At 35.8% G+C, this 18,905-nt stretch overlaps 1 protein-coding gene across 1 annotated transcript in view; it reads right to left on the minus strand.

The window, feature by feature from the left end:
* Positions 1-18,826, minus strand: part of LOC117423028 (dynein axonemal heavy chain 17-like) — a 28,555-nt gene extending 9,729 nt beyond the window's left edge. The window contains exons 1-44 of the mRNA XM_058989820.1: positions 18,690-18,826; positions 18,352-18,495; positions 17,884-18,072; positions 17,023-17,192; positions 16,585-16,807; positions 16,088-16,204; positions 15,895-15,981; positions 15,595-15,747; positions 15,154-15,402; positions 14,593-14,715; positions 13,959-14,306; positions 13,777-13,868; positions 13,388-13,514; positions 12,934-13,086; positions 12,639-12,764; positions 12,300-12,407; positions 11,908-12,039; positions 11,632-11,792; positions 11,357-11,513; positions 11,017-11,121; positions 10,727-10,884; positions 10,507-10,645; positions 10,053-10,280; positions 9,674-9,811; positions 9,252-9,384; positions 8,723-8,850; positions 8,366-8,514; positions 7,900-8,182; positions 7,583-7,756; positions 7,287-7,494; positions 7,020-7,185; positions 6,356-6,458; positions 5,899-6,046; positions 5,607-5,698; positions 5,217-5,378; positions 4,799-4,963; positions 4,395-4,586; positions 3,767-4,033; positions 3,236-3,397; positions 2,665-2,898; positions 2,393-2,557; positions 2,051-2,146; positions 1,214-1,431; positions 298-505 (exon numbers count right to left, since the gene is read on the minus strand). Coding sequence (XP_058845803.1) covers positions 298-505; positions 1,214-1,431; positions 2,051-2,146; positions 2,393-2,557; positions 2,665-2,898; positions 3,236-3,397; positions 3,767-4,033; positions 4,395-4,586; positions 4,799-4,963; positions 5,217-5,378; positions 5,607-5,698; positions 5,899-6,046; positions 6,356-6,458; positions 7,020-7,185; positions 7,287-7,494; positions 7,583-7,756; positions 7,900-8,182; positions 8,366-8,514; positions 8,723-8,850; positions 9,252-9,384; positions 9,674-9,811; positions 10,053-10,280; positions 10,507-10,645; positions 10,727-10,884; positions 11,017-11,121; positions 11,357-11,513; positions 11,632-11,792; positions 11,908-12,039; positions 12,300-12,407; positions 12,639-12,764; positions 12,934-13,086; positions 13,388-13,514; positions 13,777-13,868; positions 13,959-14,306; positions 14,593-14,715; positions 15,154-15,402; positions 15,595-15,747; positions 15,895-15,981; positions 16,088-16,204; positions 16,585-16,807; positions 17,023-17,192; positions 17,884-18,072; positions 18,352-18,495; positions 18,690-18,812 — 7,203 coding nt within the window. The 5' untranslated portion in view covers positions 18,813-18,826. The remainder of the gene's footprint in view (positions 1-297; positions 506-1,213; positions 1,432-2,050; positions 2,147-2,392; positions 2,558-2,664; positions 2,899-3,235; positions 3,398-3,766; positions 4,034-4,394; positions 4,587-4,798; positions 4,964-5,216; positions 5,379-5,606; positions 5,699-5,898; positions 6,047-6,355; positions 6,459-7,019; positions 7,186-7,286; positions 7,495-7,582; positions 7,757-7,899; positions 8,183-8,365; positions 8,515-8,722; positions 8,851-9,251; positions 9,385-9,673; positions 9,812-10,052; positions 10,281-10,506; positions 10,646-10,726; positions 10,885-11,016; positions 11,122-11,356; positions 11,514-11,631; positions 11,793-11,907; positions 12,040-12,299; positions 12,408-12,638; positions 12,765-12,933; positions 13,087-13,387; positions 13,515-13,776; positions 13,869-13,958; positions 14,307-14,592; positions 14,716-15,153; positions 15,403-15,594; positions 15,748-15,894; positions 15,982-16,087; positions 16,205-16,584; positions 16,808-17,022; positions 17,193-17,883; positions 18,073-18,351; positions 18,496-18,689) is intronic.
* Positions 18,827-18,905: the final 79 nt, after the last annotated feature.

An 18,905-nucleotide genomic window follows, 5' to 3' on the forward strand; every position in this document is an offset into this window, starting at 1 on the left:
AAAAACCTGTTAGCAAATGATCTAGGAATTTCTTTATAAAAAGCTTTGCTAGAAAAGTATAATCCAAGTATGGACCAAATATAGCGTTGTCTTCGTAATGCATTCTTGTCAAGAACATGTATATTTTGCACTACAGACAGAACACAATACAGTAGGTTTTACTTCAAATCACAAGAAGTTACAATGTTTTCTTTATGGTCCTCAAAGTGACAGACCACTGTTACAAGGATCACATCTTTCTATATGTAGCTGGCATGCTAATGGTTATTGCAGGGGTTTTGAAGGTACTGAACTTACTGTTATTTTGGATTTGATAACAGAAAGCTTGTCCTGTGCTGCTGCTAGCTCTGCATTTGCCTGGGCCAGGGCCAGTCTCTTGGGTTCCACTTCACAGTACACCTCATAGAACCTGACAATATTGATACACCAGGAACAAAGACCCGCAGCAGCTATTGATTTGGACCGGATGAAATCTGGTTCAAAAGTTGGATCATTCTTAAAAGGCCTTCAGAAAATATATAAAAAAAAAAAGTATCTCAGACCAAACTCTAGAGAAAGGCTTGTCTCCAAAGGCTAAACAAAAACTAGACCCATCTTTTTTACATATAGTGCATTAACCAATTGCACTACCTACCCTCTAAATAAGCATGAGATATACATCTTTTGAGTGTTTGAGATTATTGAAATACAGTTAACCCCTTTTCATTTTCTCTATCTGACTTGCACATAAAACAAAAAATATTGTGGCCACTGAATTAGTGAAGATCCCTTTACTGTAAACATGGCTTAAACAATTTACTTATGACATGGAGTTTGGACCTCACTTTAAAAATAAACATTTGCTTTTTTTCTAAATCTTTAAATGGAGACATATTATTAAACATTTCATTAAATAGTTCATTTACCAGAACCTAAAATCATGTTAAAATATAATGCCAAATAATCATCCCTTATAAAAGTTTACCACTGTATTTTTGTAGTTTTACCATGCTTTTTTCATGGTTAATTTATGCATTTACCATAGGTTTACCTTGTTTATTAATATGCTTTACCATACCTCGCTATTCTTTACAATGCTTACCTATGCTTTACCATGCTTTTATTACAAGTTGCTATGCTTTTACTATGGATCCTGTAGGGATCCTATAAATACAATTAAACAACATGGGAAGATGACCTTCAAATAAAATAATAAACCCTTCCTATATCTTACTGAAAAGCTTTCAAACAGGTGTCAGGAATGTGTTCTTTATCGTAGTGTACTAAACTGTCTAGGAAAGCATCCACTTTTGCCATGCAAACTTTAGCAGCTTTCCAGGATCTGTCCTTTGGGATTTTGCCTCCCGGAGCAAGGAGGATCATTACAGCTTCTGCTACATTAACTACTGCATCTGGAGGAGAGCCGAAAGATTTCAATTCTGTCAAGTTATTCTAGAAAAGAAAAAAAATCCATGCAGCAAATTTAAAGTTACTTATTTGCAGTGTTATCACCTATACATGTATAGTACAGATATACTGTAGTTTTGTGCTAATATACAGACAATGCAACACAATTCAGAAACAAAAAGATTATTAAACGAAGATTAAACTAGGAACTTCATTTCAGTTTTTAATTATTTTTATTCTGTGCTTAAGTGGATTAAAATAAGATCAGTTACAGTAATAATTAAAATGTTTAAAATTAAATGAGAATAAAAGTATATAGGTACATACACAATAATGTTAGTATCCATAAATATATATATTAGAGTTACACACATATTCACACTTGTGACCAGCATATACATTATTTATGACCTATACCGGGTTAGTCATATTTGTTTCAATGATTTATTATGGCTTCTAGATTGATAAAGTCGTTTTATTTTAGGATAGGAACATTTAGATTAATCACCTACAGGTGTTCAAATGGCCCAAATCCACATTACAGATTTGTTAATTCATACTTGGTAAGTATTTCTATTCTCATTGATAGGACAGATAGCAGAATAAGCCAACAACGACTCGGATTGACTCGGAGTGTAAAATGCCTGATGGAATGTAATCCTACCTTGTTGAGTGTGTTTAAAGCTTCCTGTGCAGCAATTAAAGCAGGCTCTGCTTTAGCCAGGTCAGTTTCACAGGATACTTGTTTTTCTCCCACATTCTGAAACCATGATAAAACATATACTGTATTCTTAACACTTTATAGAGAAATGCATCTGCACTGAAAGCTAGGGAGTATAAATAATGTAATTTGTTTAATCTATAGTGTTGTCTTCCAAATGTTATTGTAAATACATACATACAATCAAAGAAAGACAAAAAAAGACCAGTGATAATATTAATAGTGATAATATAAGGTAAAACCTTGGTTAACATTCCTTTAAAATCAACAGTAATTGTACTGTACCTTGTTGATAACCTGAACTTTTAACTCCTCATCATTTGCAATGGCCTTCTCTTTTGAAACTTTCTCAGTTTCAACTCCCACTACCTGAATGAGTTTATCTGCATCCTCATTCTTCTGTTGCAATTCGACTTCTTGGACTGCCAGCTTGGCTTTCAAGTCATCTACCTAATGGTATGCATGAAGTGAGTCATGGTTTTGCTTAGAATATAAAAAGAATAAAAACATACTACATGTTCCAAATGTTTACTGATTTACATTTTTCAAACACAAACCTGTGCTGAGGTGTTCTCAAGTTTTGTTAGACCATTCTCCAGTCGATCCATCTTTGCAATCAACTCCTTCCTTTTTGTGGAAAGAAGGTTCTGATACAGTTTGATCTGCTCCAGAAAGGTTTTTGGGGTTGTATAGTTATAGCGCCTTTCAGAGGTCAGGTAGGTCTTTGACATTTCATTGACGGTTTTGTGTACATAGGCCATAAACAAACTAAGAGATGTCCTAACTTCTGGCTGGTACGGAAAGAAAAGGAAACATACTTCATTTCAAATATTTGTATTGTTAATTGAGCAATCAGGCCTCTTCTCTGATCTGGTAAAATAAACTAGTCAAATACTTACCTGGGGTGTCAATCAATAATCCATAAAGGCAAACATTGAATAAGAAATTGATTCATGTGGCCAAACATTTTGGCTAATGTCTTCATCAGCATTCATCATAACTTGACAATCAATAATCATGGTACTGCTCTAGGTTCCCAACTTTTTCAAAAATTGTCAAGATGGTTATAATGGGAGGTAATACGTTTGAAGATAGTATATATGTAGAAATACAAATAAACCAATTTACCAGAATTCCTTCAGAGTCTTGCAGGAATCGGGCACTGACAGACATTAAAGCCTCTTCTGGCCATTCATGAAACCAGTCAATTGCTGTACAGTTTACAACTGCTGGGAATTTCCTTGCACGGACCCGTAGAGTTGAGCCAACAGGAGAGAAACACAGGACAACCTTGGGGAAAAATGAGTTTGAGCAGTAAGAATATTACTAAAATTATCAACTTATGTTGGAAACCTTTGATCATTAAAAACCTGATATCATTAAAAATGTACTATAAATGTCTCTTAGCTTGCTGTTAATCATTGAGAAGCAGACAAGCGCCTGGATATTGTAATAAATTGCAGTCTGAGTCTTCATTATGGAACTAAAGCCTCCACAATGCATTGCCAGCAAATATAGCAGCCTTACACAAGTTTCTGTCAAGAACAGTCCTTGGAAACAAAACCTGATTATAGCAATTAAGTTATTTAATTTATAGATTCATTTATTTATTACATAAACATTTTTTTTAATTGCCTTTCTAAAAATGCCCAATAATACCTTTAATTGTCTCCTGACTTTGTCTATGAAAAACTTCCAGCAGTTCTCTCTGGTATCCTGTAATCCAATCCCCTTCACTTCGTTTCTCATTGAACCGATAATATTTTCTACTTCATCATCCGGAAACAGACCTGGGATCTCTCCTGACGCAAGCAAATCATTAATGAGGACAAGAAACTGCTCCTCTGCAACTTGCGAGTCGGTCATCAGGAAAACCATACCACAGTTCTTCACTCCTGCTTTGATATACAGGGCAGCAAGGTCCAACTAGTTTCAATAAAAGAAAACCCTTCATTAATCTGAGCCTGAAAGATTAAAGCAATTAGACTCAAAACTTAGGCAGTTACAGCAATAAAAGTAAAGGACAACATAAATGTATTTTACCTCAATCTTATTTGAGAAATATAAATACTGTATTTACATGATGGCCTCAGACGTACAGGTTAATATTGTATTTTAAATACAGTTCTGACCTTCCTGATATTTTACTTCACACAGTTCAATACCATGGAAGCAGAGCTTATGGTGTGCTATGCGTTGTAGTCATTTTGTACTCTTGTCTGCCAGTATTTGTGGGCGCGCGGTGTACCTTGTGAAACTGGGATGGGGAGTGAAGTCTGTTACAAACCTTTAGGTCTGCAATTGCGTATCCTTTTCTCAAGGTAATTTGTGAAACTTCGAGACTGCTGATAGCAGCAGCTAGCCGAGACAGGCTCTGTTTCCCACTGCCTCCCACACCCACCAGCAGGGCATTCCCACGTGGGGACTCAAGGATACGGTTTATTTTACAGATATGAGACATTGCATCTTCAAACAGGACCTAAAAAAATGGGAAAATAACATTGTTATTTGTATATAAACCTTACAATATTGCATCGGTCGCAGATTATTATTATATTATTTTTCCTTAATATACTGTAATTTTCAAAACTAACTGATTTATTAACCTAAAGTGCAAAACTATTACATACATGTTTTGTAACTTATATGAGTGATCAGCTCCTCTACAAGAAGTGTAGGTATTCTACTAACCAGGTTCATGGCAGCATTCACTTCATTGTAGCTGTCTAAGGCTTCTGTCAGCAATTTGTTCAGAGCCTTCCAGGAAGATAGAGGGAAATATTTGGGCTCTCCAATTCCACAGGCAAAATGACTATAAATATTGGGCTTTGCAAACACTGCATTTTCATCCATATCCTGCAGAGGAAGAACAAGACCCTGATTATCCTTCATGATTGAGCTTGTCAATCTTTAGTACGACTGATTATTAAATCAATTGAATAGACTCCATTGTGTTTTAATTGAAAATCCCATTTCAGAAGTATAAAAGAGGAGTTAACTATTAAAGCAATTTGCACAGTAATTGCCTGTCATTGGACACAAATGCCTAATTTTATGCTATATTGGACCTTACCGGTAATTAACAATACTACTTTGAACTGTATCTTACCTCAAAAGTCTTTCTACAAATATCCACCTGAATCTTTGCAAAGAGTTCTTTATCTTTATCGTTAATTAATTTATCTCCATACACTCTATCAGTTTCATGTAACCAGAGTCTAATCATGTCAATATTGGTTTTTACACATTCTGCAGAAGAAAACAGTAAACCCTGTAAAGAAAATAAAAAGTAAAACCCTTAAACAACAAATATGATAGAACTGTAATTTTAAGAAATAGAAAGGACAGTAATACGGCAAAACTACAGATTTGCAATAGGTCAAAACCATATTTTAAAATAATAAAATGTCCTAGTTTTATCCTAGTCAATGCTTAATTACATAGACTAATTTACTTATGTGTCAAATAATGTATTATTTCAAGATATATTATTTATTACCTGAAATATGTTGGAAAGGTCTCTCAGATTGAATACATAATGGAACTTAACAGCCGTTGGAAGAAAGGAAGATGTAATCTTCTGATGAAAAGCTGTCAATAACAAAACATACATAACAGTGTAGCAATGTATACTTATGCAAGTTTACCTTATACTAATGAAAGATGACAGTATCAATTTTTGTCACCTCTAATTAAGTCTTCAGTTAAATAAAACAGAATAAAAGTATGAAAATATAAAATAATCACAAATATATTATAATGGTTTGCAACTCATCAATGACTTTACTTACAAAGTGCTCCAGCCACTAGCATTGCGCAGAACTTTTGAAGAGCCATTGCAAAGCTATTCATGGATAGATGTTGTGACAGGATAGTGCTGTAGATGGCATGTAGCGCTTCTTGTCCAGGAAAACTTACAGCAAACACAAAGAAGTGTCGCTGAACACATTAAATGAAAATATTATCATTATTATCAAATGAAACAGTATCATTGAGACCCTCTGGGCAATAAGTAGTCTAGCTACACAGTGATGCAGAAAGTATACTAGAAATATGAAGAACTACACAGTGAGGCAGAAAGTTTACTACAACGATGAATACGAGACACTCAGTTCATTCAACATACTGTCTACATTTAAAAATAGACTGGCTTATTGCTTAACAAACACACTTGTGGGGTTTGTAAAGGTAACCAAAACATAGATTTAATGAAAACAAGCTTAAAAAGATCATTTTCTATGTGTTTACCTGAAGTCTAGGATCAATGGTGAAACTACCAGAGGTAGGGTTCATACAGGCCACATACTGACAGTTGTGGATATCCTTCAAAGTCAGTTTACTTCGGTCATACCTGTAAAAGTACACATTCAAATGGTTGTACTTTTGAGATAAATATCAATAATAAATAAAACATATTTATATAGTTTTTTTAAAACAATGTATTAATAATAACAAATAAAAACAAATTCTTGAAAATTCCACAATAGAAGTAGTGTCTGACTGATAATTGCTGCTCTATGTCAATGGCCTGCTTCCCAGAAATAGATGAATGAAGTTCCAGCAGTAATAAAAAAAAAAAGAAAATATTTAGAGCAAACAGCTTTAATTCAGTTACACTGGTGATTTCTTTGCACTCTACCAGAATGATACCAGACTATCACTAAATCACTTTGAGCTACAGTACAATAATAAATACTTTGGTTTTATTTAGGTTATTTTACTAAACTGTGGGGTAAACATAGTATTTAGTATAGAAGACACAGTATTATCAAAATTCAGTCTCTATGACAAGAACTGTCAATGTTAACCAACTCCATTCTTCAGGGGAATCAATGCACTGTTACAATTATTCTGTGTATATCATCATTCAATACTTTTACTATTGTTCCATTCTTTTCGTTTAGTTTTTTACCAGTGTCCATGGTCCATATGCTGCCGGATCAGCGTGTGAGGTGCAACAGTTCCATATTTATCTACTTCAGGCATGTTCATGTCATCAATGAAATAAATCAAGCTTTTATTTCCTGGAGGCCCATAATTTCTACCTGCTTTCTTCTCTAGTGGTTTCTCAAGGATGGCTTTAGAGAGTAATAATAAATAAACCCCCAATTAATAATGGTATTCCAAAATGAACACAAGGCACGTCATTAAAATAAATCATAAATCCAGTCTTACTTACCTTGAAGCATGGCAGAGGTTGTGTAGAAGTTAAAAGGGACAGACTGCACCACGTAGTTATCTGTATTGAGACTCCTTAGTTTCTCTCCCATGAGCACAGACTTTCCTGTCCCTGCATTGCCTACCAACATCAGTGGTCGCTTTTTCTCCATCAACATGTCCATGAAATACCTGATTCGAATGGTCTCGGACGTGTGCACCATGGAGGCCTAGAGGAAATCAAGCAGAGAAACACTTTTACAAGTCTGTTTATGAGTTTTCTTGATGTTTAGAAAACAATAATATATCAAAGTTCACCTGCAATGGTAAGTCAGGATCAAGGTCAAACTTAGGGACCTTATCTGCCCAGGACATAAATTTCTTGGTGTCTGGATCAATGTAGTAGTCAAAGACAGTCCCTAGAGAGGGAAATTTTATAGTCTTAAATTCATGCACCCACCACTTGCTGAATTCCACACGGTAGTCAACCATCTGAAAAACAAATTAAAATTAGATAGATATAGATACACATACACACAACAACAGTCTACCTAGCTATTCTGCCATGCTAACAATATATATAAGCTATAACATTTTATCATTACCATTATATAATCTACAGAAAGATGTCAAACCTGATCTTGAAACATTGCTCCTCCAAATGCCCAGATGCAGGAGAACACAAAGTAGAGTTCATAAAGATCTTTGGGGGAGTCAGGTGGTGCATTGGCTGGTATAAGAAGGCACTCCATTAAGTACAGCAGGGTCTGAACCATAGTGACCTCTGGGACTGGGGTTATCTTTTTAAACCCAATTTTAAGCTTTTCCAGACAGGTTGGCAAATATTTATCAAACAAAATGATTAGGTTAGCTTTCTCAGACTGAACCTCACGTTTCTCAATCCAGCTAGTTACAACTCTGTAAGACAGGACATAAACAATCCCTTACACACATCAAATGAAATAACCTCTGTACTCATCATTCAAAACATCTTCATAATAAAATCTTGATTTATAATATTCAATAGGGGATAGGGAACATGAAAACCATGACAATACCATTACAAATACTCTTGAATGTAAAGAAAATAAACAAACATACGGGTTCCAGCCCAAATCTGCTGGATTGATGTAAAGAATTCCTGCTCTGGACACTGTTGCAGGGGTTGCTGTTTTTAGGTGACTAATCTCAAACACGAGGCGCATGGTGGGATTTAATGGGATCCGCTCATTGCTGGCTAAAGTGAGCACCTGACAAGAAACAAAAACAAAACTATTTAATAGTATAATCATATTTCTTGTCAGTAAAGTAAGTGCAAAGTGTCTCTTACAGTACACTCCTACAGAACTCCAGTGCACGTACATACAAACAAACAGGGTCTTCATGGGCTCCATTCCAATTATGCCCTTTTTGCATAATTTTATTTCTAACAGCCAAATTAATTGTTAATTTAGTAACCTTATTATCATCCATGACAGTATTGAGAGATTCTATCCACATTGGATCAATGTCCCCATCAAGGACTATCCACTTTGGTCCATCATGAGAAACAATGGCTAGGTCTCTCATTATACAGGAAAACAGACCTACAACAAAAAGAAAAGACATCAGCGTATAAAGGAAGGAATCTTGGCTCATTCAAATCAGATTATAACCCTACCAATTGTCTCTCTCTAACATATGGGGGAGTACTGGGGAAGGCAGCAGGCCCTGTGGGTCACTTTCCAAACTGAAGAATTTCAAGTATATTCTATTAATGTATCATACATACAAACTTTAACATTCTCTACAGGACTATTTTTTTTTTTTTTTTTTTTTTTTAAAAAACAGCTCCTTCTATTTTGTCTTTTTTTCATATTTTAATTTAGTTTTGTGTGTGTGTAAAGAAAGGGGGTGTTCAGCATCGTCGATTTGGTACTTTTTTTTAAAACTAGACTCAAGAAGCTATGTTGTATACAGTCCAGTCTTCAACATTTAATTCCCATACCATCTTTCCATTCTCTAGTGGCTGGGTTGATAATTCCAAAAAGTTCATCACAAGTAACAGCTTTTGGATCCAGGTCAATAGCTACAGGTTTTCTCTTCATGGTTTGATAGGTCTTGTTTAAGGACTTTAGCACCTATGAAATATCATAAAGTGAACTTTATAATACAGTAAACTTTAAAAAATACACATGCTCGTACCACTTTAACCAACTCTTGAACTGAAATCCATCTATAATCTGGAGTCTGCATTTCATGTATCAGAAGTTCAAATATACTGGATGGGACAAACAAAGTTAAAACATTACTTACCGGTATTAACTAAAATCTATTGGTTTGTCAGTGAAAAAAAAGTTATTTTGTCAATACCTGCATTAAATGTTTTCTTCTTGTGCTGATGGTGTTTATTTAAATTCAGATACAGACCTGAGACTTGCCCGTGCCGGCATTTCCGATTATAAAAACAGAGTGCCTCACTGCAAGAAGCTCTTCCAGCTGAACCACTTTCAGAACAAAATTATCTTCTGCCTGAAGCTTCAACTGAAGCACAGACTGTTTAACAATCTGTTGAAGAAAAAGATAAACAAAACACAGGCATCAGGTTAACCCTTGTATTGTGCTGTCGCAATCTCTATAACACAAAGAAAAAATCAGAACATTCCATATAATTACAAAATTAGGGATGTGCTACTTTCACTGTTTTTTTTTTGTTTGTTTTTTTAATACACTGTATTGTAATTCAGGAGCATGCAATGCATCATTTAAACTGTATACAGATTTATAAAAATAATAAAAAACTTCTCACTTTTTCAAAATCCAGATCTCTCTTTCTAGGTACATCCAGTGCTGGGAAAAGGTCTCCAATCAATCCCATGAAGACAGGCATGTCATCAGTCACTATCTTCGGTACATTGAAGTCTCGTAATGCCCTCATTAAGACCTGGTCCTCTGGCCGGCCAGGGTCCCCTCTCTTCAAGGAACCTGCGACTACGAGCACAGATTTGATAGCACGCAGCCCCCAGTCATAATGATCCTGCAAACAAACAGAAGGTACTTCAAAAAGCAAGCAAGACTGTTACAAATATATGACTCCACTTTGAAAAAATGTATATTTAGCTGCCAGTTGCAATTTGGTTTTATTAACACAGGCTAGAATATCACAAGCCTGTGAACTTGCTGGAACAATAAGTAGTATCAAGGTAATCATATAATGTTTTTGTCACTGGTTAAATGTGTCGAGCTGCAGTTGTAGATTTTACCTGCTTTGAAAGGAGCTCTTTGCAGAGTGTATACAAGGTAATAAATTTTCTAGCCAGTACTCTGGCATCAAGGAAGCCTTCTGCTACCAGCATAATTTCACAAATCAATTCAAAATCAGGGACCACCATAGCACAGGGTCTAAGGAAGAAAGAAAACAAAAATTACGATTTAAAAATGGTATGAAACACTGCAAGGGAGTGCATACGGTAACAGAATTACCTGAATAATGCCTTCAGATTTTCAGGAAGTTCAGCTCGACCTGCATACCCTGGGTTCATAGTGATAAAAACTCCTACAGTGGGTATAAGTTTAATAACCTCTCCAAGAAAATTAAATATCGCCTTCTTATTCCTAATGCCATCCTGGACGCACTTCACCTGCAATCACAAAAACATATCTAAACTTCATATCATAAACATTATTATTCTTTTTTGTTTACCACAGCATAAAGATCTGACATTTGCAAAGCCCATCATGCATGACAGTTCAAATGCCTGAGATAACATTACCTGTACAGCAATCACTGACAACACCTCCACCGATATTCTATTGAACTCATCAAAACAGCCCCAGGCTCCAGTCTGTGCTAGTCCTTTGTAAATGTCACCACAAGACTTGTGAAAAGGAAGAAAAATATTAATTTACATTGAAATCGATTCCTGTAGAAGCACACTACGAGGCTGAAACAAACTGTCAAGAATGACTTTCTCAATTGAAAAAGCCACTTACCCATGCAGAACAGGGAGATTATCACTCCATGAACTTTCATTTATTATCCAACATGCAGACACTTTACCAATTAACACTTTTTGGCTCCCAATTACAGTACTTCCCCCAATACTGTCCTACCTTGTAATCCATTTGTTCAGAGCAGTTGAAGACATACACCATGATACCTAAAGCCCTGCCCAAATCCTTTGTAGTCTCAGTTTTCCCAGTCCCTGCTGGGCCTGCAGGAGCTCCCCCCATGATAAGATGGAGAGACTGGGTAAGGGTTATATAGCACCTGAAACAAAAGATTCCCATTAAATTTAAGGGATGTTCTTCTGTAATGCTGAATGACCCCAAATAGTTCTTATACCGTATTACCCTAGTTAAATAAAAGTATTGTGTTGTAGAGGTACCTGTCTGTAAGAGGTGTGATCACCAGGCGAGGAGTGTTACCCAGATATTCATACGAGTATCTAAACTGAGCATCACAGATGTTCGCAAAACAGTGTTTCTTTTCATCGTCCCAGCGGTGCCTCAGCTGTGACTGCCAAGTAAAAGCCTGCGAATTCTCTACCTGTTTTTAAAAAAAAAAAAAAAAAAAAAACACACCCCAACAACAGTCAGGCAGCATTTTTATTCCAATTTTACACATGCTTGCATGTGTAAAATTGGGAAATTATAAAACCTACCTTGGCAGTAACAATTTTGCCCACAACATCCCGAGCGTGTACATCAATTGTGCAAATTGTCATAATCTTCTGTCTGTCACCACGTGAGAGGTTTCCAATTAGCAAATTTATCAAGGTGTTCAGCTGGCTAACCTATAATAGAAGTATATATACTCAGTGATCGGTTATTATAGCTGGGAAAATGGTACAACACTGTGCTCGATGCATTTCAATCAATTTTGGTTTCAATATTGAAATAGTTGTCACTACCACTGTAGGATAAAACCAACAACTCTCTATACCGGCAGTTTATTAAGTCTACTTACTAAGAATACATATTAATCTAAAGATACTGTTCCAGAACGCAATGCAGTACAATTATAGTTCCCATTTTAAAAAGTGTTTTTACAGACCTGCTTTTTAAAGTACTCTTTAATGGCATTTTCAAAACCTTCCTCTAGCCTGGCAAATGCAATACCAACTTCAGTAGTCCACCAAATCTGTGTGGAAGTTAATGCAGGCTGAAATATATAAAAAACACAAAAAAACGTTCCCTGAAGAAAATAAATAATGAGGGCGCCCCTTAAGAAAACTCATCCATCATATGACAAATAATAATTAACAGCTTTTATGTTGTTGAATTTTAGAACATGTTACCTGCTGAAAATGTAAATATTTCCCTTTTTTATTTTTTTACTAATTTACTTTTTGGCAATCCTAAAAATCAGTATTATGACTCCTTGCATACATACCTGGGCTGGGTAGTCGAACACCCAAACCTCTCTTGCCTTCTCTTCATAGGTCACCACAGCATCACCCATTACATTGCGTAAAGTAGAACACATCGCCTCTAGCACACGGGTTAACCAATGTTCAACCTAGTTTAAAAGGTTGGCACAATTTTAGTGTTTCAGATACACAGTGTGACCTATATCTTAAAAGAAATCACAATAAAACATATCCAAAAATAAACTGTTGAAACACTAAAGTCAGCATAAATGTACAAGGCTAAAGTCTAGTCATTGTTTAATTGAAAAAAGTACAAACCTGTCCCGAGCAGTCACATTCAGCCTCAAACTGAACATATTCGTTCTCCTTGCTGTACATCCCAAGACCTATCTTTATAGGTTTCTTATCTGCATCCTTTTTAAATTCCAGATCTGACATACTGTCAAACAGTTTTGACAAGTGTTTGCTGACCTATGAATGCAATTGTTACATAACTAAGTATTTTGTAATACCCTGCTGACACCTTAACAGCCATCTACAAATCCTATGTATAAATTTACACAATTATATTGTACCCAATGAAATAAGAGACAATATACCTGGATACATTACAAGCCATATAGCTATAGCATACTATATAAAGAAAAAGTTGTTTTAAGTTGTTTTTTTTTTAACTGATTAATGTGTAATTATTACAAAATAATAGCTCTGTGTATAATATGTATCGATAACTATAATTGAACACCATTAAAAAAGAGCCATAAAATGTCACCTCCACAGGATCATTTCCGTTGGATAAAATATCCAGCAGGTCAGCTGAAGATACAAAGTAGAATCTGGGAAAGGCAAGTCGCTTTGTCTCTAAATATTCAGCAAGAGCTTTCTCACACAACGCCAAGCTGCAAAATGTTAGAAAGAACACACAACTCTATTGTTTTAAACTTCCTTTACAGTCTGTTTTATCATTAGGATTAACTGTATTTACTCCAAATGTTTATAGAACAGTTTTTTTTTTCCCCCCATGAAAGGATAAAAAAAAAAAAGTACTTTGGTTAATCTGAACAGTCAGAAATATTGTAACCCCTCCTACGGTTAAAATCATACCAAGCCACATGTTTAATACAGCCAGAATGTAGTATACATCCAAAATAAATATCTGACCTTGATTCCAGATGCTCCAGCTTCTCAAAGAGGCCTGGTTTATTTGTAGCTTCCACTACATTAGGTGTCTTTACAGCATCAGCCATGATCTCCTAGAAAGAAAGACATTTTGTTGATTTAGAAGGTCATAGTTCACCTGAAGAAAAAAAAACGAAAGAAATAAACACAAGGACACAACCCACTTTGAAATCCTTATCAATTCCATCAAATCGTTTGGAGTCCTCAGGCAACTGTGAACGAATGTCCTCTGAGCCAATGAAAATGCTCTCCAGGTGAGTCCAGGTTCTCTGCACCTCAAACCAGATGGAGATCACAGAGTCTGCAGTAGAGAGCTTCTGTTGCCAGCTGGACACCTCCTTCAGGAAGTGAGCAATGTATTTGGACGTCATGAGGTTCTGGAGTTGCACCTGGTTGTCTTCCAGAGTCTCTACTAGTTCTTCGTCAGATTTCAGTAACATGGTACCAGTTCTAGAGTGAGGCTCGTGTCCAAACACCATGGTGGACCAAATATTATCCAGCTCTTTCAATGTCTGAAAATATAGAGACACCAAACCTTTTAATGAACAACTCAAGCACATAAAGATATTCATTGATACATGTGGGACAAAAAGAATGCAAATATGGATTTCTATTGGCCTCAATTCCCCCAATGATTTGTGATTGAGCTTTCAGTGGTTCCTTCTTATCATTTCAGATACTGTAATAATAATAATAATAATAATAATAATAATAATAATAATAATAATAATAATAATAAGATTCCCCAAAATGTTTAACTCCAGCTACAAAGTTAACTGAATTTTGGGCTGATGTTACCTTCTCCATTCCAGACTCCTTTACAGCCTTGTCTACTATGCTGCGCACTTCATCTTCAAAATTGTGGAGGTTAAGTTTCAGCAAATCATCAAGGGTCGTTTTCTCTGACATGACAAATTTAACCTGCAATATAAAATGCAATGTTTGCTAGTGTTTGTTTATAGTTACTGTCTTAGTGTGATTTCTTTTTGTACAATGTGTTGTTACAAACATTAATAACCTTTGACGCATTTCTGCAAAACCCATGAAGAGGCAGTTTCCAGTTTTAGGGGCATTCTCTTTTTCTTTTCTTTTTTTTAATTTTGGAGTGCCCAGTTATTCTCCCCAATTTAGAATGTCCAATTACGTTCCTTCACCACAGCAACCCCCTACAACAGCTAAGGAGAACGTGTTAGTGGGTGTCCTCTGATACCACGACTCATTTCTTCTTTACACTGAGGAAATGGAGCGCCGATGTCGGCAAGCTACCATACTCTGGAGGACAAAGGCCAGACCTGCAGGTGTTTGCTTTCAAAGAAAATCAAATATGTAATACTGATGAGTTTACTCCAGTTGCCATACCTGAGTAGCCATCATAAGTTGCAGCCAATGTCTTTCTCTGATGGCTGGGTTCTGTAGTTCCCCAACTGCTCTCAGAGAAGTCATCATGTTTTTAACTATGCTATCCAATCCTACAAATGCATCCCAGACTCTCATTTCTTTATCTAAACCCTTGACCTCTTTTGCAAATTTTTTGGTGTCCATGTCCATTTCTTCTACATTTATGTCTTTCCATCGGGTGGTTTTCCAGTCATCCATGCAGCCTCTTACCTGGAATTCAAATTGTTTAAAAGACATACATTATCCTTAGCAAAGTCTGAGAGAAAGGGGTTAAATATAAGCTTTTTTTTTTTTGGGGGGGGGGGGGGGGGGGTTGCGATCGTTTTGATTTTGGGTAATACATATTCCGGTTTAAGGTTTATGCTCTGTATATGTGCGACTCTTTACATACCAATTGCTTACCAAATAGATCATATCCCAGAGCTCCTTCAGCAGTATGATTTCCTTTCGGCAAGCCTTGAGTTGCTTGTAATCAGGTACATTAACTTCAAATAAACCTGCAGATACAGACAGGCTTTCCATTTCCTTTTCCAATGCAGACATGTTCTTGTGGGTCTGACATGTTAAGAAATGAATAAACGCATACATTAAAGAAAGGTTTACAATGTTACCAGTTTCTAATGAAAACATACATTAAACATGTTACCCATTTATTATTTTATCAATCCAATATCAATATAGATATTCTCTGAAATACATTACCTCATCCAAAGCAGCATGCGGATCTGGGAAAGAAAAGTGAAAAAAGGGTTCTTCTCGGAATTTCTCTCTGAATTCATACTGTCGGATCTGATTAATAAAGAAACAGAATATAATTTATTTGTAATGCAATGTAGAACTAGACAAGACCCCCCCCCCCCCCCCACAGGCATATCTGTGAAATATATGAGAGTACCTCAAACTGCTGGCATTTTCTTCGAATTATATTTACTTCATTAGACTGTAAAGGAGCCACATTCTGTTTAACTTGGAGAGCTATCTTTTTCATATTGTTCCATTGTTCTGGAAGTTCCTATAAAAATACAAAAATCTGCGACATAGAATATACCAAAAATGTATCAAATAAATGAATAATACTATATGAAATCAAAATATAAATCTGAAATGAGCAACTGAAGTACTTAACCGCTATTCTTGTTTGGACCATTGCTAACAATGCAGTTTGTTTAAACTTGATAAGTTTTAAATATTAAAAAGTCCAGCTGTGAATAATCAGAACTTCCTGGAGATGGCAGTGTTTACAGGTCAAATTTAATATATTACCTGAGCAATATAGGAAACCCAGCTCAGTGGATGCCCATGCTCTATTAACAGGGTTTCAGTTTACAAATATCAGTCCTTCATATTACAACCAAAAAATAAATAATCAATACAGAAATAAAAGAAACATACCTGAAGTTGTGTGTGTACTTCATCAGGCATCTCCTCTCCATAAGAGCGTAACAATTCAATGGACTCTTTCAGTGGTTCAAACATTTGATCTGTGACCAACTGTCTTTCTTTCACTTTCTTCAGAAGACCCATCACTTCAACCAGCCCACCGTAATCACCTTCACTTACTGTTTTAATGATGCTAGCCTTTGTAGTTTCAATGAAAGCTTGTAAATCACTCAGGCTAAAACAGATGACAATTGAGATTAGGGTAAAATCTACATTGTGGGTAATCCAGGTTTCTTTTTTCCATTAAATCCTTGCTACATTTACAACCTAATATTATATCAATAAAGTACAGTATTCTAAGTGTATAATACTGTAATGTACAATTTAGCAGTCAATTTCCACAGCAGCATTACAAATGATACAATAACCCTTAAAACATGAAAACTATACCCGTTAGTAACTTGGTCAATGAGGCATTTCTTAAACATAAGACTCCACCGTTTGATGACATTCAAAAGAGCATGTTTGAAAGGCTTGCAATCAACCTGGAGCCAGCCACTGAACACGCGACAATTTTCAAACCTTGACACCTCTTCATAGAGCTTCTCATACAAGTCAATCTGCAGGTAAACAAAGCTGCGTCTTAGATTAAACTGAACCAACATAAGAGTCAACCCATCATGCCAGTGTGACAGACAGGCACATCTGAAAGATTACATTGAAATTGATAAGGCCAGAGTTTAAAAAATATGAAGTCAGAACCCTAAGGTTTTGACAGCTTTGTCAAATTGAATTCAGAAGTCAATGTGGTTTAAGAAATTCCAAACAGATGAGGATCTAAACACTGCCAGTTTAAATAATAAAATAAGACCAAACCTCGATTTGAGTTATACAACCTCTTGAGAAAATGATAGCAGTGGCTAAGCCACTGGCATTTTTTAAGCAAATTACCTCGTTTTTAAACATCTCTAGTGTCGGAGGGCATTTAGGCACATGATCCTCTCCATGAGCTTCTATCTCTTCAGGAGTGATCACGTGGCCATACATAAGGAACTGCTGCATGAACTCATCGCGATCGTCAACCCAGAGATAGGAATACTGATCAAAGTTAGCTTGGTACTCCTGGGCCTGCCTCATCGCATTCACAACATGCCCCATCACATTGTCCCTCATCTCAGACAGCTCTCCTATCTCCTCTAAATCTTGCTGAACGAATGTTACGGAAACAAAAGATGAACTTTCATACACATTCTATAACATGACACAGAAACATCATATGGTATAAATGTTTTGCAGCCTACATTTTTTTACCTGGTAGTTGTTTTGTGGATGATCTTTTACCATTCGTGGCACCAGATTGCCTGTTTTATAGACATCAAGTGTTAAATGCTCTATTAGATCATAGAACCCATCTGAAACTCCATATGCCAAGGCAGGACGAAACACAATGTCAGAAATTCCCAACTCTAAATGTACTTCAAAAAGGGGAGCAGCACTGACCTGAAAGACAACAGCTGTTTACATTACTTGAAACACCTACAAAATAAATAACAGAATTTATCTAAAAAAATGATTAAGAAAGTAACAAAGTAAAGCCAAAAGCAAACTTTTGAACAAACCCTTTCTTACCAAGTATTGAAAAACGTGGTAAAGAAAATCAATGTTAAAGCCAAACACTTGGTAAAAGTACTGTCGAAAAACCTTAGCAAAATGAAAAATGACCATGGGAAAACATTGCATTTCACAAATGAGTAAAAACATTTTTGTAGAATACTGTACCTCTGCCCCCATGTTGCTGGCAAGAAACTGTAGGGAGGTGCTCACTACTTTGAAGAACCCATCCACAACCTTGTCATCTATATATAATACATAGTGTGACCACATTGGAGTTGTGTCGTCTGCTTTAAACAAGGTCTTATTCTCCTGAATAGGAAAAAAACCAGACTTACAGTTGCGTTGTACAGAGAAACACGCAGCAGAGAACTACATTTTATAGGAAAGCTAGCTGTACAATTTATATTAAATATTTGTTCAGATTAAAAAAAAGACTTAATTACCATATACTGTTTAGAATTGTTTTAACATATATAAAGAATTCATAAGAACAATCTACTCACTTTAAGCAATTTGTGAATTCTTTGTCCATCTTCCCTCATTGTAGCATACTTTTTGTTTAAAGCATTCACTCTTCCATCTAAATCCAGCAGGGATTCCTTCTTATTGTCCTTCCGTTCAAACATAGGACTGGCTGACCACTCCTATAGCATAATAAACATAAGCATAAAAACTGTTTAAAAAAAAAAAAAAAATTCATTATAGAATAATTAAATAAT

The sequence above is a fragment of the Acipenser ruthenus genome, chromosome 17, assembly GCF_902713425.1.
Source record: "Acipenser ruthenus chromosome 17, fAciRut3.2 maternal haplotype, whole genome shotgun sequence".
Lineage (NCBI taxonomy): Eukaryota > Metazoa > Chordata > Actinopteri > Acipenseriformes > Acipenseridae > Acipenser > Acipenser ruthenus.